At 51.8% G+C, this 22,744-nt stretch overlaps 2 protein-coding genes across 9 annotated transcripts; one reads left to right on the top strand and one right to left on the bottom strand.

Annotated features, from left to right (window-relative positions):
• Nucleotides 1-812: 812 nt before the first annotated feature.
• On the top strand, nt 813-8,553 carry PNCK (pregnancy up-regulated nonubiquitous CaM kinase). 8 transcript variants are annotated; one of them, XM_043570110.1, is made up of 13 exons: nt 818-1,294; nt 3,639-3,802; nt 5,491-5,560; nt 5,796-5,927; nt 6,168-6,242; nt 6,349-6,487; nt 6,628-6,751; nt 6,928-7,003; nt 7,098-7,210; nt 7,300-7,378; nt 7,468-7,555; nt 7,699-7,843; nt 8,177-8,553. In XM_043570110.1, the coding sequence occupies exons 3-12, from the start codon at nt 5,493-5,495 to the stop codon at nt 7,834-7,836; spliced, it is 1,032 nt and encodes a 343-aa protein (XP_043426045.1). In that variant the 5' UTR covers nt 818-1,294; nt 3,639-3,802; nt 5,491-5,492; the 3' UTR covers nt 7,837-7,843; nt 8,177-8,553. The 8 variants fall into 8 exon arrangements, with proteins under 8 accessions (XP_043426042.1, XP_043426045.1, XP_043426049.1 ...); XM_043570107.1 differs by having other exon boundaries at nt 813-1,294; nt 5,491-5,927; XM_043570114.1 differs by lacking the exons at nt 818-1,294; nt 3,639-3,802 and adding an exon at nt 4,680-4,755.
• Nucleotides 4,590-5,494, bottom strand: LOC122477177 (basic proline-rich protein-like). The gene is made up of 2 exons (XM_043570038.1): nt 4,943-5,494; nt 4,590-4,853 (listed from the first exon to the last, which is right to left on the bottom strand). Exons 1-2 carry the CDS (start codon nt 5,492-5,494, stop codon nt 4,590-4,592), a joined length of 816 nt encoding a protein of 271 aa, XP_043425973.1.
• Nucleotides 8,554-22,744: the final 14,191 nt, after the last annotated feature.

Genomic DNA, 22,744 nt, shown 5'->3' with positions numbered 1-22,744 from the left:
GTGCGGGGCGGGGTGGGGGCGCAGCTTCCCCTGTTGCAAGACTGCACATTAGTGTGCTGTATTTGACAGAGGGCTTCGGCCAGCTCCATTTTGACCTCACCCTTGCCAGTTGGCCTCTCCCTTCCAGCTGGTCTGTTGGCAAAGCACCCCCAGATGGGAACCGAAACTACCCCCTCCAGCAGAGGGACTGCCCCCGAGCCAGCAAGATCCCGCCCCGGAACACACAATCCGTTTGACCTTCACTGCCCACCCGCATGCACCCGCCTCCGTCCGCCCCACGTTTTTGTTCTACAAACCTGGAAGTATTCTCTGTCTTCCCGCTGTTGGCCTCACCGAAATAAGTCCCTTTCCTGTTTCACTACCCCTAGTTTCTCTGTCTTTGGAGTTTGGAGGGGCTGAACTTGGTGTGTTTGGGGCCCTCGAACCGGGTGCCTCTGCGCCCCGGCGCCCTGCCTACGCGTTGTTACAATAACCAACCAGTTATTAACTCAAGTCCGTAGTCAGAACTCAGATTTCCTCAGCTTGCCTCTAATGTCCTTGCTCTGCCCCGGGACCACACTGCATTTGTTGTCACGTCTCCTCTTAGACTTTCTTCATGTTTAACCGCCTGGACAGTTTGGTTTGTCTGGTGTTTTTGTCACGAGTAGCCCGGGTGATGGTTATAGAGACGAGGAGCTGCCAGCATGACTCACCGCTGTATGTCGGCCTCGGTCATCGGGCTGGGGTCGTGCCTGTACTTCAGGTGTCTCCACTTTAAAGTGAACCCTGCCCCCCCACCCCCCTCCCCGTCCAATCCCCTCATTTCCTAGTGACTTTCATCAGCCCCTTTCCCCCAATCCCGTTCAGCAAGGTGGTTGCATACATCTGTAATCCACCTAGATTCTTTGGTGGGTCTGCATTCCTTCCTGGGATCCCCCACTTTCCTGAAGGATTATTTTAAAATTTGTGTATGTTAAGCTTCACTCTTTCTGCTGTCCACTTCTCTGGGTCTTGACTTCTCCAGGGTGTCCGGCCTCCCAGCCCTAAACATCTAGGCTTCCCCCAGCCACCCGGGACTCCCCTGTCTCAAACCCTTGGCAACCCCTGATGTGGTCCCTCTCTCTACCTTTTTTGCCTCTTCTGGAATGTCACATAAAGAGAATCTTACAGTATGTTGCTGTTTTCAGGCGGACTTGTTTCACCGAGCAGTTACTTTATCCATTCACCTACCTGAGGACATCAGGGTGGCTTCCAGTGTTGGCATGATGATGAACAAAGCTGCTCTAAACATTTCCGTGCCGCCGTTTGTGTAGACGTAAGTTTTCAACTCCTTTAGGTAAATAGAAGCACGATTGCTCCCTCATTTGGGAAGAGTACATTTAGTTTTGTAATTTGCACTTCCCAGGTGCCTGCGGGGCTCGGTTAAGTGTTAACTGTCAGACCTGGGCTCAGGTCACGATCAGGTCATGATGGAGCCCCACATCGGGCTCTCTGCTGTCCCCCTCTCTCTGCCCCTCCCCTGCTTGTACTCTTTCTCTCTCTCTCAAAAATAAACATTAAAAATATTTTTTGCACTTCCCTGTGGACGTAGGACCTCAAGCATCTCTTCCTATGCTTACTTGTTTGCATTTCTTTGTTTTTGCCCGTTTTTAATTTTTAATTAATTAATTATTTATTTATTTTTTCAACGTTTATTTATTTTTGGGACAGAGAGAGACAGAGCATGAACGGGGGAGGGGCAGAGAGAGAGGGAGACACAGAATCGGAAACAGGCTCCAGGCTCCGAGCCATCAGCCCAGAGCCTGACGCGGGGCTCGAACTCCCGGACCGCGAGATCGTGACCTGGCTGAAGTCGGACGCTCAACCGACTGCGCCACCCAGGCGCCCCTGTTTTTGCCCATTTTTTAATCGAGCTGTTTGTTTTCTTTTGTTGAGTTTTAAGAGCTCCTTGTTTATTTTGAATACCAGTCCTTTATCAGATTTGTCTGTTACAGACATTTCCCCCAGCCTGTGGCTTTTCTTCTCTTTCTCTAACGGTGTTGTTTGCAGAGCAAACATTGAAAATTTCGATACAGTCCAGTTTCTCACATTTTCTTTCACGGGCCATGCTTTCCATATTATATCTAAAAACTCAGGGCGCCCGGGTGGCTTGTTGGTTAAGCGTCTCACTCTTGATCTCAGCTCAGGTCTTGATCTCAGAGTTGTGAGTTCAAGCCACGCGTTGGGTTCCATGCCTAGTGCAGAGCCTTCTTAAGAATCAGGAAGTAAGTAAGTAAGTAAATAAATAGGCAGATAGATAGATAAATAAAAACTCATCGCCAAGCCCACGCTAAGACAGATTTTTCTCCTCTGTTTTCTTCTAAAGGTTTGGTATTTTACATTGAGGCCTGTGGTCAACTCTGAGCTAATTTTTCTCTAAGGGGTCCCCGGAAAGGATTTTGAAAAGCTCTTTATCCCAACCACTCAACACACGTGTGCATTTTGAAGTTGACGTCTACGATATTTCAATGGATGTTCAAACAGTTGCAAAGGGTGTGCTTTCTGGTGTCTTAAAAATACTGTTAAAAAAACCCACAACAACCGTGATACCACTTTTGACATGAGGCCAATGGCATTAAAATCACCCGGTGAACTGATCCCAGTGTCCGTCTCAAACTCTTTCCATGTTCCCTTTGGAAGTTAGTTCTTTTCTTCCTGCCTCCACTTTTTGTCCGCTGCCCCTCAGAGACATCCCCTTGTGCTGTCTTTCTCTGGGCTTTTATTCCTCATGCTTTGTATTTCTCTGAAACACAAATGTATATAAATTACACTTCTTGTTCCAATCTGTGACCTCGGGGCTCTGGTAAAATTCCTTCTGGCTTGACCAGAACAGCAGCCCTGGATCCGACCTGCTGACTTGTAACCATTGGGAAAGGGCTGGGGAGCAGGAACTGGAGGGATCGTCTCAGACTTACCACGTTTTGGACAGAGACAGGTGGGAGCTGAGTTCTGGAAAGATGATTTTGAAAAACCTCTGTCGGCCCCATGGACTCTCTTGAAAGGCTTTGTGTCAGGGGCACCTGGGGGGGCTCAGCAGGTTAAGCGTCTCACTCTGGATTTCGGTTCAGGTTGTGATCTCATGGTTGGTGAGATCGAGCCCCGTGTCTGGCTCTGTACTGACAGCACGGAGCCTGCTTGGGATTCTGTCTCCCCATCCCCCCCGCCCACCCCTCCCCTGCTCATGCTCACTCTCTCTCTCTTTCAAAATAAATAAACTTTAAAAAAAAGAAGAGACTGGGCGCCTGGGTGGCTCAGTCGGTTAAGCGTCCGACTTCGGCTCAGGTCGTGATCTCACGTTCCGTGAGTGCGAGCCCCGCGTCGGGCTCTGTGCTGACACCTCGGAGCCTGGAGCCTGCTTCACATTCTGTGTCTCCCTCTCTCTCTGCCCCTTCCCTGCTCATGCTCTGTCTCTCTCTGTCTCAAAAATAAATTTAAAAAAAACATTAAAAAAATTTAGAAAAAAAAAAGAGACTTTGTGTCATGCCAAGGACTACAGACACACCCCTGTGGAGATGCATTCAGCAGGCAGTTCCCGTGACTCCATGAAGCCTGTGCAGCACTGACCTGTATGGATGTACTCCTGTCAACAGCCAGAACAGCTCTCCCCCCATCCCTGGCAGGGCCTGGACCCCCTAGGAGGAGTGCCAGACCGAGATGGGACCGGATGGGAGGAATCAACTAATTGTTGCATGAAGGATTGAATGTTGCACTAATTTCCCAAGCTGGTTCAGCAGAGACACTTTCTGGGAGTGGATTCTTTGATGAGGAAGACAAGACAGAGAAGGTGATTTTGCAGTGGTGGATCTCCTGAAGACAGGGCAGGCAGGGTGGTGTTCTACAGACTGGGGTGGGTGGGCAGCGGAGGCCTGTTTGAGGAGGTGAAATTTGAGTTGAGACTGACAGAGTGAGGGAGCAAGCCAAGCAGGTATCTGAGTGAAGAGCATTCCAGGCAGAGAGGCAGTGAGTGCAAAGGCCCTGGGGCAGGTGCATGTGTGGTGTGTTTGAGGGCCGGTTAGGAAGCCAGTGTGGTTGGAGCTGGCTAGAGCTAGTTGAGTGAGCGGGAGACTGGGTGGAAATGGGCCAGAGCAGCGATAGGGAAGGGGGACCAATCATGCAGAGCCCTTAGGCCACCGTAAGCACTTGTGCTTTGCCTCATGGCCTGGAGGGCTGTGGAAGGGTCCGGAGGTCCGGTGAAACGATCTCCAGATATAGGAGATGCTCTGGCTGCTCGGTGGGAAAGAGACTGTGGGTAGGAGGGGCGAAGGGTGGGGTCCGAGGACAAAGGGACCCCAATGGGGAGGCTGTTGCTGTCCTCCAATTGAGTGCGGATGGTGGCTCAGGCCAGGGTGGCAGAAATGGCAGTGGCAGGGCTGGCGCGAGGGAAGAGACCTCAGGGCACTCAGCGAGCTATGTCAACATGTGGGTGAAGAGACTTTCGGACAGCAAAAGCAGGTGGTGCAAAGGCCCTGGGGCCGGCCCAGCCAGGCCGCCAAGGGACCGGGAGCCAGCAGGAACCGGCACGAATGACACGAGGAGGGAGGCGGTGGGGGCCGGCGCGCCGGCCGATTGCCTTACAAGGCGCCCTGCAGCGCCGCGGCGGCGCTCGGCCACCGCACGTTCGCTCGGTCGCCAGCGGCCGGCGGGGGCGCGCGCGGAGGGGGCGGGTCCGGCGGGGCGCGGGCGGGGGGCTCGGCGCGGCGGCCACTGCGCGAGGCGACGCTGCAGTTTCCGCTCCAGGTCCGCACCCGGCGCTCCCAGGCGCGGGCGCGCGCGGGCGGGGGCGCGTGGGAGTCCCGGCCACGGCCGCCGCAGCCCCCGCGCGCCCCCGCACACACCTGTCAAGCCCGGCGTGGCCCACGCAGCTCGGGACGTGGGAGGCCCAGGCTGCCGAGTCCCTCCCGCCCCGAGGCGCCGAGGGCCGGGCTGCACTTGGGCGGCCGCGTGGGTGGCCGCGGCCGCGGCCGTGGCCGTGGCAGGCGGCTGGGCGCGGGGGTCGCAGGTGCATCTTGGGAGGGTTGGTGGCCTGAGTCGCGAGTGCCTGTGAGCGCTGGGCCTTGGGTGACAGGTCTAGGCCTGGGGGTGTGGGAGGGCCGTCTGTGGGCGCCGTGGATGGGGGTGGGCCCAGAGGGGACAGGGTGGGGGTGCACGGAGCCTTCTGGAAGCCGGCCGATCGCGGCTGCCTTGGTTGTATGGAGGCAGAGAAGGGGTGTCTGGGCGCTGATCGCCGTCGAGGTGCCAGAGCGGGGGTGGGGTGGGGGCTCCGGATGGCGGCCTCGTATCTGGGAGGGGAGGAAGGTCTGCGGTGGCCTCGCTGGGAGTCGCCCACCTGGGAGTGCGGGCCTGGGCGGTGGGGGAGGGGCGAAATGCTGCCGGCCTGGGGCTGGGGGCGATTTACGCGTTTCTGAGCAGGGCTGCCACTGAGGGTGGCCTCACGCAGGGGGCCTCCCTCCATCTCTCCCCGACCCCCCACAGACATGCTGCTGCTCAAGAAACAGACGGAAGACATCAGCAGCGTCTATGAGATCCGGGAGAAGCTCGGCTCGTGAGTGTGTGTGTCAATGAATGTGATGTGTGTGTGTGTGTGTGTGTGTGTGTCAGCGAATGTGTGAGTGTGTGTGGGGTGGGGCGGATGGGTGGCCTGGGACCGGGAGGGCCTCCCCATCTTCTTCAGCTAGGAGGGCCCTTCCCCCTCCGCACCTCTGCTTTCCCTCCCCGCCCCCTCCTTTCCTCCTCTTCGCCTCTCCCCCTCCCTGCCTGCCTCCCCCTCTCTGCCTCAGGGGCGCCTTCTCTGAGGTGGTGTTGGCCCAGGAGCGGGGCTCCTCACACCTCGTCGCCCTCAAGTGCATCCCCAAGAAGGCCCTTCGAGGCAAGGAGGCCCTGGTGGAGAACGAAATCGCCGTGCTCCGCAGGTGCGTGCTCGCCCCTGGCCAGGCCTGTGCCTTCAGTGCATCCCCACGACCGCCTGGCCCCGGGGCTCTGCCTTGCTGGACCAGGCAGAGGTGGCCTGTGCTAGGTAAGCGGGGCAGAGGCCAGAGGAAGAGAAGAGGGAGGGAGCCTTCCCTGGGGCCCCGGGACAAAGCACTCCGAGGCCCCGAGAGGCCCAGAGGGGGCTGCGGTGGCCCATACGGGCCTTTCTATTGCCATTGCAGGGTCAGCCACCCCAACATTGTGGCTCTGGAGGACGTCCACGAGAGCCCTTCCCACCTCTACCTGGCCATGGAGCTGTGAGGAGGGCAGGGGCAAGCTGGGGCGGGGGGGCGGCTGGGGCTGGCGCTGGGTGGTGAGTGGGGGCCGACTGGCCTGAATTAGCCGAGTCCCCGCTACCCTCAGGGTGACGGGGGGCGAGCTGTTTGACCGCATCATGGAGCGTGGCTCCTACACGGAGAAGGACGCCAGCCACCTAGTGGGCCAGGTCCTGGGCGCCGTCTCCTACCTGCACAGCTTGGGCATCGTGCACCGAGACCTCAAGGTGCCCGTCCTCCTGCCTGCCCGCCCGGGGCCACGCCCGGCATCCCTGTGCACCGAGGGTCTGGGGGACTTGAGGGTGCCCAGCCCCAGGGGTTGTGCCAGGGCTGACCTGGCACTTTCTCCGGCGCCCGTGTGTCATAGCCGGAAAACCTCCTCTACGCTACACCCTTTGAGGACTCCAAGATCATGGTCTCCGACTTTGGCCTCTCCAAAATCCAGACTGGCAATGTGCTGGGCACCGCCTGTGGGACCCCAGGATATGTGGGTCAGTGAGGGGGGCGCGCCCTGAGACTCACTGGGGCTTGAGGGGGCTGGGGGACATGGTGCCAGGGGAAGGGTAGGCGGTGGGTCATCCCTGGGGTCGACCAGGCTGAGCCTGGCGGCACTGAAGCCACGGCACGTGTGCGTGCGGGTGTGTGTCTGTCTGTCTCTGGCCCCCAGCCCCGGAGCTCTTGGAGCAGAAACCCTATGGGAAGGCTGTGGATGTGTGGGCCCTGGGTGTCATCTCCTACATCTTGTGAGTGACCGCTGGGAGGCTCCTCTTCTGCCTGCCTGCCTCCTGCTGGGTCGGGGAGGGCCCGGCAGCTGGGTGATTCATGTGTGGGTGCCAGGCTGTGTGGGTACCCCCCTTTCTACGACGAGAGCGACCCTGAACTCTTCAGCCAGATCCTGAGGGCCAGCTATGAGTTTGACTCTCCCTTTTGGGATGACATCTCAGAATCAGGTGAACGTGAAGCTGGCCCCGAGCTCAGGGAGGGGGCAGTGATGAGGGCAGCGGGGACGGGGTGGGCTGACCTGGCGTCCCCACTCCAGCCAAAGACTTTATCCGGCACCTTCTGGAGCGAGACCCACAGAAGAGGTTCACCTGCCAGCAGGCTTTACAGCATCTTTGGTGAGTGGGGCCCCTGCCAAGCTCTCCCGGGACCAGAGGGCCCACACCCTCAGAGACTCCCCCGCCACTGACCTGTGGCCTCCCCCTAGGATCTCTGGGGACGCAGCCTTTGACAAGGACATCCTGGGCTCAGTCAGTGAGCAGATCCAGAAGAATTTTGCCCGGACTCACTGGAAGGTCAGTGTGGAGAGGGGCCTGTGGACCTGGCTCGAGGCTGTCCCCGCCTCTCAGGGGACGGCCTCGGTTGCCAGTGGCCTCTGTGGCCCTCAGAGTCTTGGGGCCATTGCCGGGCATGGCCTGATGGCCCTCTCTCCCCACAGCGAGCATTCAACGCCACTTCCTTCCTGCGTCACATCCGCAAGCTGGGGCAGAGCCCGGAGAGCGAGGAGGCCTCAGGGCGGAGGATGGCCCGCCACAGTCACCCTGGCCTCGGGTCTGGCCAGCCCCCCAAGTGGTGACGCCCAGGTGTGCGGGCGTGGGCCCTGCACCCACTGGGAGCTGACCCCCGAGTGAACTGAGAGGAGGGCGGGCTCCATGTGGCCACCTCGCAGAGCAGAGGACTGAGGACCGAAGGTGGAGGTGGAGGGAAGGAGCCCGGGTTCTGGCAGAAGCAGACGATAGAGGCCAGAGGGGGCGGGTGGCTGCAGGGATCATGAGGAGCCTGATGGCAAGACCCGGGGCGGGGCGGGGAGCACTGCTGCTGAGAACCGAGACTGGGATGGGGGGGCGGGGGGAGGCTGGGGGAGCCTCCTGACCACCCCCTTCCCCGTGCTCCTCTCTCCTCCCCGCTGCCCCCAGGCAGATGCTGAGGCCGAGTGCCCTGACTCCTGGACTCCCTTCCTGTGGGCGGGCCCTTTCAGTCCCCTTTCCCCAGCCCCGGGACCCCGGGCTGGCCTCTGCTGGAAAGTTGGAGATGTGTGGGTGTGGCGCATGGCGCTGGGGCAGGAGTGGGTCTCCCCGCTCTGCCACCCAGGCTCCGCCCTCGCCCGGGGGCTGGCGGGGTGCGTCCACGGAGATCCCGCTCCACTGTCACCGCCACACCCGCTCTAGATGCCGAAGAGGCTTTCCGGGGGCAGCTCTTCCCGCACGCTGTTCTGTGCTTTGCTGACTGTGGTGGTCCCACTTGTGTCGTGGCCCTCGAGTTTTCCCCAAATCAATAAATACAGACAGAGCGATGGGCCAGTGGTGAGCTGGAGGGAGGGGTAAGGGACAGGGATGGGGGGATGAGGGCGGAGGGGATGGATGTCACCTGTGGGAAGGAGACCAAGGAGGCAGGCCCCCTGCCCGCGGGACCCGGCCACGCGACCTCGCCTACGGCCCCCTGAACTTCTGCTCCCTCCCGTCATGGCAGGCGAGCTCCCAAGTTGTTCAAGAATTTCCTGTCCCGGTCCCCCCAGAGCACCGGCGAGAGGCGGCCTGGCTGGCCAGCTCCACCACCCCAGCGGTCGGCCTGCACGTGGCTGTGGCTCCTTGAGAGAAAACGGAGGCAGCTCAGGCCTTGTGGGCTGCCAGCCGAGGGCGGTGGCGGGAGGCCAAATGGGGGTCGCTGTCTCTGGGCCCCTGGGGGTGGGCTGCAGGACAGGCTGGGAGGGGCTCACGGGCAAGTGGAGGCCCGCTGTAGCTGGAGGACGACCAGAGCCCTGGGCTGTGGCCTCCAGCCTCTCCCTTCCTCCCCCCACTCTTCCGCGGCCCTGGCCAGACAGAGAGGGGTTCCAGCGGGCACCTTCTTGTGCGGAAGCCTGGGGAACCCCGGCCTCAGAAGGTGGAGGCGGGGCTCCTTAGCCAGGAGAGGGCGCCACTGAGGCCTCAACGTCTGTACTGTACTGTGGCTTTGGAACCCCTGTGCTGGGGGCGGCGACGGGGAGGGGAAGACAGCCTAGGACACGGAGGCTGGGTTGGTTACGGCTTGTGGCACGTGGCACGAAGGGCGGCGGCCGGTCCTCTGGCCTGTGCGGCCCCTGACCCTTGCAACCCCACTGTGGGTGAGCCAGGGCTCCGGCGCCCTGCTGGCCAGGACCCCCAAGCCTCTCCTGGCCCTGCCGGGCTGGCCTCCTTCCTTCCTCCATGGGGGAAAGAGCTCTCAGAGTTCTGGGCGCCCCGGTCACCCCTCCTCTGCGGCTCCCTGTCAGCCCCCATTGTGGAGCCTGACCGAGAAGACCTTTCTCTTTGTCAGCCTTTAGGATCTGAAGGGAGGCAGTTAGACCCCTGGGCAGTTAGACCCCAGCGCTGGCCTGGGTCTCGGCGGTGGGGGGAGAGGGGGGAGGATTGGAGCAGCCTTTGGGGTTGGAGCCAGGGGCCTGGCCTCCGCGGAGAAGAATGGCCAGGCGCAGGGCGCCTCCAGGTAGCCGGGGACGGGCACCGCCCGGGGTGGGCACGCCCGCCCGCTCATTCTCAGGCACACAAATCCCTCTGCAGCTTTCTCCCCCAGCCCCCTTCCTGCCCTGTAGTGCCCCATGCGCAGTCCCCACGGGGCCCTGAGCCCAGGGCAGGTCTGGGGGCGGGGGTGGGCAGCTTCCTTTCCTGTCCCCATGGCCACTTCGAGGCCATCCTTCGCTCCAGGCTTTTGGGTCACATAATCCAGTCCTCCCGTGTCTGCTGTTTCTGCCCACGTTCCAGGGGACCGGAGGCAGCCAGCGCCACGGCCAGGTCTCGACGGCTCGGTCTCCTCGCCTCCAATGAGCTGTCTGGCCTCCGCTTAGCTCCCGTTTGGGCCCCGGTCATCCCCTGTCCCGCCACCTCTGACATCCTCACACTGGACTCTCATGACGCCTACCTGTTCTTGTTTTGTGCATCAGATACTGATTCGGCCTCTACTTTGTGCCAGCCGCTCGGCCCACCGTGCGAGGCACCTGCCCTCATGGAGGCCCTGTGATGGAGGGGTGGGCTTACTCAGATGATAAGAAAGACCTGAGCTGGGCAAGTAGTGTGCTGGCTGCTGAGGGAGCTCCGAGCACAAGTGCCGGAGCCTGCCTTGCCGGGGTCGCCCTGCTTCGGAGATGGCCACATCATCGCTGCGCTTGGGGCTGCGGCTCCGCCCGTCCTGACCCGGGGTGCGATTTGGCCTCCGAACAGCAGGCGGCGCCATGGCTACATCGAAAAACCGTCCATCAGCCCTCCCTGTCCTTCACCACCTGGGGCAGCTGCTCAAAACCGTTCCTCTCCTCCAGTGCCCCCCACCCCGCACCCGCACCCCCAAATCGGGCCCTGGGAAACTCCTCACTCGGGAGAGAAGTGCTGCACCGCCCATCCGGGAGCCAGGAGATAGGGGGACCCCCAGGTCCAGCAGAGGCGGCATCCTTTCATCCCCACCCCCCCAGGCCTTCCCATCCGAGGGGGCAGTTTGTGAGAGGAAAGTTTTGGGTCGCCTGGGTGCCTAGGCCGTGAGTCTGGCCGCCTGGGAGACAGGAGGGGCTGGTGCGGCCAAAGACAAGAACTGGGGGTGAGGGGGTGGAGGAGCCTGGGGGGCTCTGTGACAGCATTTCAGCCTTGGGTAGCAACAGGTGCCCAGGCCCGGCAGGGTAAGGGCTGGGCCCTAGTCTGTGAGCGGTGGCGAGCCGCCGGCGGCATAGCAGGTGCTGAGCTTGGACAGCTGGAAGAAGTGGGGCGCTGTGAGCTGGGAATGGGGCCCAGGTGTCGGGGGGGACCAGTCCAGAAATGAGAGGTTCCAGACCGCACAGTGCGGGCCATGCACTCTGTCTTGGAGCAAACCTGTGGGTGGCGGGGTTTCTGGAGATGCTCAGCCTGTGGGTTCACGCTCCCGGTGGGGACACCGGTGGGGGTGGGGATGGTCCTGGGAGGCCTTCAGGGGTCAGTGATAGGCTGGGGGTGGGGAATGAAGGAGCCGTCCCCGGCGGCCCATGTGTTTGGGACCATTCGCTGAGAGGGGTTGAACGGCTGGGTTTGGGGGAGAGACGAGACTGGTTTTGGACATGGTAATCTGAGGTGCCCAAAGGGGTGCCAAAGAGACTGTTTCTCATCCTTCTTTGCAAATGTGGGTCCAGCTTTATATTGAGCATCTGCTGTGTGCCAGGCAGTTTCAGAGACCCTCACACGTATTCACTCAACCTCTCTGTATCATCTTCACTTTACATGTCGGGAAACAGGCGGAGAGGCCGAGTGACTGAGCCGAGGCCACACGGCCTTGTGCTTTGCCCCCCTGCTCGCCTCTGTGCAAGGGAGGAGGGCTCGCCGGGAGCGTGAGGGTGTACGTGGGGACTTGGGGCAGGACTGGTGTCAGGGACACATGTCTGGGGGCCATGTGGGACTGGAAAGATGGAGACCTCTGGTAGGGGACTGGATGGGAGGGAAGAGTACGAAGGAGTCGAACCCGGGGGAGAAGCAGGCCCGTTCGGGAGACGAAGGGGCCGGTCGGGACTCAGCCCCTCCTGCCAGCCGCTGCGCGGGCACATGGCTGCCACGTTCTCCACCTAATCTCAGCTCCGTCCGGGCCGTCCTGCCTCCATCCCTGTCTCCTTGCCCAGGTGGGCAAGACACGAAGTGCGGAGTATTCGGAGAGGGCACGTAGCCCGGTTTGGTTGATTGAGGGCAGTGGTGAGAAGTGGCTAGAGATGGGCCTGGAGACGGAACTCTCTCAAGAGGGCGCTGGGGAGCCATCGGAGGGCTACTTGGAGGCAGTGCGCCAGACGGGATTAGATTTTTGCTTGAAGAGAGGTTTTCAGGATTCTTCAACCCTATCTGGCCCTTGGCGATCCATACAAAAGCCTCGCCTGCAGATCTTGTCTCCAGGCCTCGTGGGGATTTTGGTAGCTGTCCTCACGCCAGGGAGCCCAGCTTGCCTCCCACGACGCCCCGCGTAGAGGCCCGATGGATCCTTCTCAGTTTAGCCTTGTTCCTTCAACTGTTGCTTTATATCCTTTAAGTTAGGTCATTGAGTGCAGATGAATTTAGAATCGCTCTATGTTTCAGGGTAGTTGAGTATTTGATGCTTTAATACTGTCATGCTTTGCCCTATGGTCCTTTCGCCTGATAGTAACATAGCAACTGTTACTTCCTTTTGGTTAATATTTGCCTGGTATATCTTGTTTAAGCCTCTTCCTTTCAGAGTTAGGATTCGTTTTAGTTTTAGCGAGCTATTATTCACGTATCATAAAATTCACCCTTTCAAATGTACGATGTATTGGTTTTTAGTGTATTTACAAACGTGTGCAGCCGTCAACCACGATCTAACTCTGCGACATTTTCATCACCCCCTCCCCCCAAAACACCCCTGTCGCTGTTAGCGGTCACTCCCCATTTTCCCCAACACCCCCGCTCCCCAAGCCCCCCGGCAGCCGCTAACCTACATTCTGTCTCTGTGGATTTGCCTATTCTGATATTCCACGGAAATGTGATCGTACAATACGTGACCCTTTGTGTCTGGCTCCTTATGTTTAGCATAACGTTTTTGAGGTCATCCACACCGTGGCGTTGCGAGAGTACTTCACTTCGTTTTTTATAGCCAAGTGATGTCCCACTGTATGGAGACGCCACATTTTGTTGATCCGCACGTCCGTTCGTGGACATTTGGGTTGTTCTCTCCTTTTGGCGATTGTGAATGGTGCCGCAGTGAACGTTTCTGTGCAAGTTTTTGTGTGGACATATGTGTTCAGTTATGTTATTTGATAGCATTCACCTATGAAGTCTCCTGCGCTTGGATTTTCTTTGTGGAGACATTAGTTATTTTAATTCCAGCATAGCTAACAGCGTTATATTAGTTTCAGGTGTACAATACAGTGATTCAACAACGGCATCCCACCCAATGCTCAACACAAGTGTTTCTTCATCCCCCATCACCGAGTTCACCCATCCCTACACCTGCCTCCCCTCTGGTCACCACCAGTGTAGTCTCAGATATAGCTAAACGTCTGTTTCTTGGTTTGTCTCTCTCTTTTTATTTTGCTCGGTTTTTGTTTTGTTTTGTTTTTGTTTCTTCAATTCCACATATGAGTTGAAATCGTGTGGTACTTGTCTTTCTCTGCCTGACTTGTTTCACTTTAGCGTTATATTCTTTTTTGGTGTGTGTATAACAGCTTTATTTTTTTTAAATATGAAATTTATTGGGGCGCCCGGCTGGCTCTGTCGCTTAAGCGTCCGACTTCGGCTCAGGTCATGATCTCGCGGTTCGTGAGTTCAAGCCCCGCGTCGGGCTCTGTGCTGACAGCTCGGAGCCTGGAGCCTACTTCAGATTCTGTGTCTCCCTCTCTCTCTGCCCCTTCCCTGCTCATGCTCTGTCTCTGTCTCTCTCTCTCTCAAAAGTAAATAAACATAAAAAAAGAAATATGAAATTTATTGTCAAATTGGTTTCCATACAACACCCAGTGCTCATCCCGACAGGTGCCCTCCTCAATACCCATCACCCACCCTCTCCTCCCTCCCACCCCCCATCAACCCTCAGTTTGTTCTCAGTTTTTAAGAGTCTCTTATGCTTTGGCTCTCTTTCACTCTAACCTCTTTTTTTTTTCCTTCCCCTCCCCCATGGGTTTCTGGTAAGTTTCTCAGGATCCACATAAGAGTGAAAACATATGGTATCTGTCTTTCTCTGTATGGCTTATTTCACTTAGCATCACACTCTCCAGTTCCATCCACGTTGCTACAAAGGGCCATATTTCGTTCTTTCTCATTGCCACGTAGTACTCCATTGTGTATACAAACCACAATTTCTTTATCCATTCATCAGTTGATGGACATTTAGGCTCTTTCCACAATTTGGCTATCGTTGAGAGTGCTGCTATAAACATTGGGGTACAAGTGCCCCTACGCATCAGCACTCCTGTACCCCTTGGGTAAATTCCTAGCAGTGTTTAGCATTGTATTCTCTAGCTCCATCCACATAGTTGCAAATGGCAAGATTTTGTTCTTTTTTTTTTTTAATTAATGTTTATTTATTTTTGAGAGAGAGAGACACACACACAGAGTGCGAGCGGTGGAGGGGCAGAGAGAGAGAGAGACACAGAATCCGAGGCAGGTTCCAGGCTCCAAGCGGTCAGCACAGAGCCTGACACGGGGCTCCAACTCACGAACCGTGAGATCGTGACCTGAGCCAAAGTTGGCCGCTTAACTGACTGAGCCACCCAGGCGCCCCCAAATTTTGTTCTTTTTTATGGCTGAATAATATTCCACTGTGTGTATATACCACCTCTTCTTTATCCATTTATCTATTGATGGAGACTCGGGCTGCTTCCATACTTTGGTTATTGTCAATAATGCTGCTGTAAACATAGGGGTGCATGTGTTCCTTTGAATTAGTGTTTTTGTATTTTTTGGATAAATATCCAGTGGTGCAATTACTGGATTGTAGGGTAGTTCTATTTGTAGCTTTTTGAGGAACCTTCATACTCTTTTCCACAGTGGCTGCACCAATTTTCATTCCCACCAACAGTGCACGAGGGTTCCTTTTTCACCACATCCTCGCCAACACTTGTTTCTTGTGTTGTTGACTTAGCCATTCTGACAGGTGTGAGGTGGTGTCTCATTGTGGTTTTGATTTGCGTTTCCCTGATGATGAGTGATGTTGAGCATCTTTTCATGTGTCTGTTGGCCATCTGGATGTCTTCTTTGGAGAAGTGTCTGTTCATGTCTTCTGCTGTGGGAACATTTTAAATTACTAATTCAATTTATTTGCTTATTATAAGTCTATTCAGATTTTCTATTTTTTAAAGTCAATTTTTGTTATTTGTGTCTAAGAATTTGTCCATTTCATCTGCATTGTCTGATTTGTTGCCATACATTTGTCAAAACGTTGCTATAGAATCCTTCAAATTTCTGTAGGTCAGTAGTGATGTCCCCCTTTTCACTGATCATGGTAATCTTTTTTCTTGATCAGTCTAGGTAAAATCAATTTAGTTGATCTTTTCAAGGAACACACTTTGGTTTTCATCAATTTTCTCTATTTTTCTTCTGTTTTCTATTTCATTCATTTCTACAGTAATCTTATGTTGACTTGCTTTAGATTTGATTTGCTTTTCTTTTTCTAGGCTATTAAGGTAGATCACTAGGCTGTTGACTTGAGATTTCTGTTTTGCCAGTAGAATCATTTAAAGCTATAAATTTCCTTCTAAGTACTGCTTTAGCTGTATCCCATAATTTTGGTATGTTGAATTTTCATTTTCATTCTGTTCAAGGTATTTTATAATTTCCCTTGTAATTTTTTCTTTGACTTGTGGGGGCTATTTAGCAGTGCTTTGTTCAACTTCCAAATATTTTTGAGTTTCCTAGATGTCTTTCTTTTTTTGATTTCTAATTTAATTATGTTGTGGTCACAGAACATATTTTGTATTATTTCAATCCTTTTAGATGTGTTGAAAGTTATTTTATGGTGTCCATTATAGTCTGTCCTAGAGAATGTTCCGTACATATTTGAAAAGAGTGAATCACTGCATTTGATGAGTGGAGTGTTCCCTAGATTTTAGCTAGATCAGCTTTGCTGATAGCGTTGTTCAAATTTTCTGCATCTTGCTGATTTTCTTTTTAGTTTTATCAATTATTGAAAGCGGAGTATTGGAATCTCCAACTGTCATAGTTGAATTGTCTCTTTCTCCTTTCTATCAGTTTTTGTTTTATGTGTTGTTAGATGTGCATGTGTTTATAATTGTTATATCTTTGTGATGCATTGACCATTCTGTCACTATGGAATGTCCCTTTTTTCTTTAATAATAGCTTTGGTCTTAAAGTCTATTTTATCTGATATTAATATAGCCACTCCAGCTCTCTTATGGTTACTGTTTGCATGATCTACTTTTCTTTTCTTTTTTTTTTAAGTTTATTTGCTTATTTTGAGATGGGGGTTAGGGACAGAGAGAGAGGGAGAGAGAGAATCCCAAGCAGGCTCCTCACTGTCAGCACAGAGCCCAATGTGGGTCTCCATCCCATGAACTGAGAGATCATGACCTGAGCCAAAATCAAGAGTCAGATGTTCAACCTTCTGAGCCACCCAGGCGCCCCATGATATATTTTTTCTATCCTTTTACTTTTAATCTATTTGTGTCTTTAAATCTAAGATTTGTCTTTTTAAAATAACGTATAGTTAGTTGAATCTTGCTTTTTTGAATCTCTGACTTTTGATTGGGGTGTTTAGACCATGCACATTTAATGTAATGATTGATATAGCTGGGTTTACATTTGCCATTTTGCTATGTGTTTTCTACATATCTCTGTTCTTCTTTGTTCCTCTCTTCTTACTGCCTTCTCTTGTGTTAAATATTTTTTAGTATACCATTTTACTTTCTGTGTTGGTTTTTTAACTATATATTTTAAAGAATTTTTTAGTTTATTTTTTGAGAGAGAGAGAGAGAGAGAGAGCAGTGGAGAGGCAGAGAGAGGGAGAGAGAGAATCCCAAGCAGGCTCTGCACCATAGAACCTGATGTGGGGCTCAAACCCACGAACCGTGAGATGGTGACCTGAGCTGAGATCAAGAGTTGGATGCTTAACCAACTGAGCCACCCAGGCTCACCTAACTGTATATTTTTTGAATTACAGTTGCATTATAATATGCATCTTAACTGATCACAATCTACTTTGTATCAATACTCAATTTTATTAAAAAGTAGAGGCTTTGCTCCAATTATAGCTGCATTCCTTCCCTCCTTTTTGTGCTGTTAATGTTATGTGTATTACATATATAGGTTATAAACCCAACAGTACAGTGCAATGGTTATTGCTTTCTTTATGCAATCTTATGTCCTTTAACAATTGAGGAAAAATATATTGAGACTTTTATATTAGCACACATATTAATTATTTTCACTGCTCCTCATTTCTTCCTGTGAATTAAGTTACCAACTGGTGTCAGCCTGAAGGACTTCTTTTAGTATTTCCTGTAAAGAACTATACTAGCAGTGGATTTTCTCGGTCTTTGTATATTTGGGAATGTCTATTTTTTTAACCTCCAACTTTTAATTATTTTTAAGATTTTGTTTTTAAGTAATCTCTACACCCAACGTGGGGCTTGAACTCACAACCCCGAGATCAAGGTCATGTGCTCTACTGACTGAGACAGTCAGGCACCCCATTTAACCTTCAACTTAACAATTTAAAAAAAATTTTTCTTTAACATTTATTTATTATTGAGAGACAGAGAGACACAGAGCGTGATCAGGGGAGGGGTAGAGAGGGGGGAGACACAGAATCTGAAGCAGGCTCCAGGCTCTGAGCTGTCAGCACAGAACCCGATGCGAGGCTCGAACTCACAAACTTCGAGATCATGACCTGAGCCGAAGTCAGTTGCTTAACCAACTGAGCCACCCAGGCGCCCCAACAATTTTTTTTTAATGTTTATTTTTGAGAGAGACAGAACATGAGCAGGGGAGGGGCAGAGAGAGAGGGAGAGACAGAATTGGAAGTAGGCTCCAGGCTCCGAGCTGACAGCACAGAACCCGATGCGGGCTCGAACCCTTGAACTGAGAGATCATGACCTGAGCCGAAGTTGGATGCTTAACCAACTGAGCCACCCAGATGCCCCTAACCTTCAAGTTTTAAAAGAAACTTTTGCTCGATATAGAATTTTTGATTGATAGGGTATTTTCCCAGTTCTTTGATTATGTCATTCTACTGTCTTTTGGCCTCTGTTGTTTTGGGTGAGAAATTAACTGCTAATTTCATTGTGGTTCCATTCTGCCTGGGTCTTTTTTCTCTTATGGCTTTCAGGACGGATTATCTTTGGCTTTTGTCTTTGACTGTGAAGTGCCTACGACTAGCTCTGTTTGTGTTTATCTTACTTGGTGTTCATTGGACTTCTTGGGTCTGATTGACGTTTCTCATAAAATTTTGGGTATTTTACCCTTATATCTTCAAATGTGTATTCTGCCCCCTTTTGTCTCTTCTTCAAAGCATCTCATTACACACATTTTCTGTTTTTTAAGTTCTTATTTATTTATTTTGAGAGAGAGATTGAGAGAGAGGGGGGAGGGGCAGAGAGGGGGGAGAGAATCCCAAGCAGGCTCCATGTGGTCAATGCAGAGCCCAACACGGGGCTTGAATTCACAAACCATGAGATCGTGACCTGAGCTGAAGTCAAGACGCTTAACCGACTGAGCCACTCAGGCGCCCCTGGGGATTATTTTTGATATTATCACTTGGCCATAGCTGGAAGTCCTGCCCTTTCAATCTTTTTTTTTTTTGGTTCTATTATTTAGATGTGTCTCTTATAAATGGCTTATACATGGATTTTTAAAAATCCTGTCTTTAACTAGACAATTTAGTCTATTTTCCTCAGTGTGTTTGGATTAATTTCTAAACTATTATTTGATACTTTCTACTTATTCCAATATCCTGTTTCTTTATTTTTTCTTTATTTTCCTCCTTGACCTCTTTTGGATTCAGATTTTTCTCACTATTTGAGATTTTTTTCCTCTATCAGTTTGGAAGTAGTGTGCTCTATAATCTTTTATTAGTTACTCTAGAAAATTTAGCAAGCATATTTATCCTAACAAAGCTTCAAGTGATTCAATACTGATATGGCCATGAGGGAGGGTCCAGAATTACCCTCCCACCGTACATAACTGGAAAACCTGGCAAAATATATGCATCAACTGTTTCCAGAAGGGAGACCACAGTTGGTGAAGACCCTGTGGTACAGACTTTCTGACTCAAGTAGAAAAAACATAAGATGTAACCCATAATGATAAAAGTCAGCCAATCAAAACAGACCCCGGTGAGTTCCAGCCTCTGGTCCAGCATGTAAGGAGCTTGGAAGTTGCCACTCCCTGCTATTAAGTAAAAAGCTGAAAAAAACGGAAATATCAACAATTCTTCTTAGATCCATCGGGGAAGTGAGGTCCCAGGGTGAACCATTTCTCCAAACGTTGGAGAGACAGACACAGAGAACCACCGCTTCCTGGAGCCAAAACCCATGAGTGAGAAGAGTTCTGGGGTAGGAACACCTGAACTTGAACTGATGAATTGCTTCAGGCTCAGTGTGGACATATCTGAGAGTTAAAACAAATCCAGGGGTGGGGCGATCTTATGGAGGCTCCCACACTTCTATATATTGTATCTCTGGGAGTCCTACCAGGTACCCACAGCGGAGACTGGAGAAAAATGTCATGCTTCTGGTCCTGGGAGGGGGAAAGTAGACATGTTGAAATACACCAGATTTTGTGTTACACCCTTCTTACTAAGGTCTGCCCTCGAGACAAGCTATGGCGCCAGCTGTTGGGGTCGTGCCAGAGGCTAACAGAAGGCAAATACCCAAGCCCAGCCCCTCTAGCCATCCCAGCCGGCCCTAGAGGGCTTCCCAGCATAGGGGATTTGTGTTCACTCCTGCCAGGTGCTCTTGGGCAATACTCCCTCTGGACCACTTCCTTTAGAACTTTTGAACAATGTATTTTTAAAACTTTGCTATTTTTATTTTTATTTATTTTTATTTTTTTTTTCAACGTTTATTTATTTCTGGGACAGAGAGAGACAGAGCATGAACGGGCGAGGGGCAGAGAGAGAGGGAGACACAGAATCGGAAACAGGCTCCAGGCTCTGAGCCATCAGCCCAGAGCCCGACGCGGGGCTCGAACTCACGGACCGGGAGATCGTGACCTGGCTGAAGTCGGATGCTTAACCGACTGCGCCACCCAGGTGCCCCAAAACTTTGCTATTTTTATTGGGCCATTGCAATGTAAGTAAAATCTGTGTGCAAACTAACCAAATGCAGCTTCAAGACAAATCCAGGAGCCGTGCCCCCAACCAGAGGACTGCCCCTTAGTCCCCCCAAGAGAAAAAACTTCTGGAGCATTAAGTACTCTATGCCTACATCCTTTATTTAATTGCTTAATTTATTTTTAACTTAAACCCAAGTTAGTTAACATCTAGTGTAATACTGATTTCAGGAGTAGAATTTAGTGACTCATCACTTACATTTAACACCCAGTGCTCATCCCAACAAGTGTCCTCCTTAATGCCCATCACCCATCTAGCCCATCCCCCCACCCAAAACCCCTCCAGCAACTCTCAGTTTGTTCTCTGTATTTAAGAGTCTCTTATGGTTTGTCCCCTTCCCTCTTTTTATATTATTTTTGCTTCCCTTCCCTTACATTCATCTCTTTTTTCTTAAATGTTTATTTATTTTGAGAGAGAGAGAGCAAGAGCAGGGGAGGTGCAGAGAAAGGGAGAGAAAGAGAATCCCAAGCAGGATCCATGCCATCAGCACAGAGCCCCATGGGGGGCTCGAACCCACAAAGACCTGAGCAGAAACCAAGAGTCAGATGCTTTACCGATTGAGCCACCCAGGTGCCCCTATTTGTCTGTTTTGTATCTTAAATTCAACATATGAGTGAAGTCATATGATATTTGTCTTTCTCTGACTGACTCATTTCACTTAGCATAATACCCTCCAGTTCCATCCATGTAGTTGCAAATGGCAAGATTTCGTTCTTTTTGATTGCTGAGTAATATTCCATTGTGTGTGTGTGTGTGTGTGTGTGTGTGTGTGTGTATGCCACATCTTCTTTATCCATTCATGCATCAATGGACATCTGGGCTCTTTCCATACTTTGGCAATTGTTGATGGGGCTGCTATAAACATGGGGGTGCATGTGCCCCTTTGAAACAGCACCCCTGTATCCCTTGGATAAATGCCTAGTAGTGCAATTGCTGGGTCGTAGGGTAGTTCTATTTTTAACTTTTTGAGGAACCTCCATGCTGTTTTCCAGAGAGGTGACACCAGTTTGCATTCCCACCAGCAGTGCAAGAGGGTCCTTCTTTCTCCACATCCTCACCAGCATCTGTTGTTGCCCGAGTTGTTAATGTTAACCATTCTGACAGGTGTCAGGTGGTATCTCATTGTGGTTTTGGTTTGTATTTCCCTGATGATGAGTGATGTTGAACATCTTTTCATGTGTCTGTTAGCCATCTGGATGTCTTCTTTGGAAAAACGTCTATTCATATCTTCTGCCCATTTCTTCACTGGATTATTTGTGGGTTTTTTTGGTGTTGAGTTTTTAAAAAAATGTTTTTATGTTTATTTTTGAGAGAGAGAGAGAGAGACAGAGACAGAGCACGAGTAGGGGAGGGGCAGAAAGAGAGGGAGACACAGGATTGGAAGCAGGCTCCAGGCTCTGAGCTTCAGCACAGAGCCTGACACGGGGCTCGAACTCACCAACCATGAGATAATGACCTGAGCTGAAGTCAGCACTCAACTGACTGAGCCACCCAGGTGCCCCAGTGCTGAGTTTGTTAAGTTCTTTATAGATTTTGGATAGTAATCCTTTATCTGATATGTCATTTGCAAGTACCTTCTCCCATTCTGTGGGTTGCCTTTTAGTTTTGCTGATTGTTTCCTTCACTGTGCAGAAGCTTTTTATCTTGATGAGGTCCCAATAGTTCATTTTTGCTTTTGTTTCCCTTGCCTCTGGAGACATGTCAAGTATGAAGTTGCTGCAGCTGAGGTCAAAGAGGTTTTTGCCTGCTTTGTCCTCGAGAATTGTGATGACTTCCTGTCTTATGTTTAGGTCTTTCATCCATTTTGAGTTTTTGTGTCTGGTGTAAGAAAGTGGCCCAGGTTTATTCTTCTGCACGTCGCTGTCCAGTTTTCCCAGCACCACTTGCTGACGAGACTGTCTTTATTCCATTGGATATTCTTTCCTGCTTTGTCAAAGATTCATTGGCCACATGTTTGTGGGTCCATTTCTGGGTTCTCTATTCTGTTCCATTGATCTGAGTGTCTGTTTTGTGCCAGCATCATACTGTCGTGATGATTACAGCTTTGTAATACAGCTTGATGCTCGGGATTGTAATGCCTCCAGCTTTCGTTTTCTTTTTCAGGATTGCTTTGGTTATTCGGGGTCTGTTCTGGTTCCATACAAATTTTAGGATCGTTTGTTCTAGCTCTGTGAAGAATGCTGGTGTTGTTTTTGATGTTATTTTGATAGGGATTGCTATGCCTAGATCCTTTAAAATTTCAGCTTGTGGCTCTAAATTCTCAAGGGCAATATTTCCTTTGTCCCCTGCCTCCCACTTCTACCCAGGTCCAAGGTCAAAATAAACGAATATCCTCACCTCTTTTGGTGGGGTATATATATATATAGGTCACCAATTGTAGTAGTTTTCTGCTGTTGCTGTGTCAAATTGCCACAAACTTAGTGGTTTTAAACAGCAAAACTTTAATATCTTACAGTTCTGGAGGTCAGAAATCCCAATGCAGATCTCACTGAGCTAAACTCAAGTTGTCAGCAAGGCTGGGTTCCTTCAGGAGACTCGAGGGAAGAATCTGTTGTTGTTTTGCCCTTTTCCAGCTTCTACAGGCCACCTGAATTCCTTGGCTCGCAGCCCCTTTGTCCATTTTTGAGGCCGGCAATGTAGCCTCTCTCCCGTGTCTCTCTGGCTCTGACCCCTGTTTCCACTGTCGCATCTCCTGTCACTCCCCTGCATCTGTCTTTCCT

This window comes from Prionailurus bengalensis, chromosome X (assembly GCF_016509475.1).
Source record: "Prionailurus bengalensis isolate Pbe53 chromosome X, Fcat_Pben_1.1_paternal_pri, whole genome shotgun sequence".
Classification (NCBI taxonomy): Eukaryota; Metazoa; Chordata; class Mammalia; order Carnivora; family Felidae; genus Prionailurus; species Prionailurus bengalensis.
Note: the sequence above shows the minus strand (reverse complement) of the source record. Positions and strands in the feature narration are given on the sequence as shown.

Coding starts and splice junctions, on each gene's coding strand:
- LOC122477177 (XM_043570038.1), bottom strand. CDS start 5,494: ATGTCTGTGGGGGGTCGGGGAGAGATGGAGGGAGGCCCCCTGCGTGAG. Junction 4,854..4,942: donor CACGCGGCCGCCCAAGTGCA/GCCCGGCCCTCG, acceptor CGGGCTTGACAG/GTGTGTGCGGGGGCGCGCGG.
- PNCK (XM_043570107.1), top strand. CDS start 5,620: ATGTGTGAGTGTGTGTGGGGTGGGGCGGATGGGTGGCCTGGGACCGGG. Junction 5,928..6,167: donor GAAATCGCCGTGCTCCGCAG/GTGCGTGCTCGC, acceptor TTGCCATTGCAG/GGTCAGCCACCCCAACATTG. Junction 7,211..7,299: donor GGATGACATCTCAGAATCAG/GTGAACGTGAAG, acceptor TCCCCACTCCAG/CCAAAGACTTTATCCGGCAC.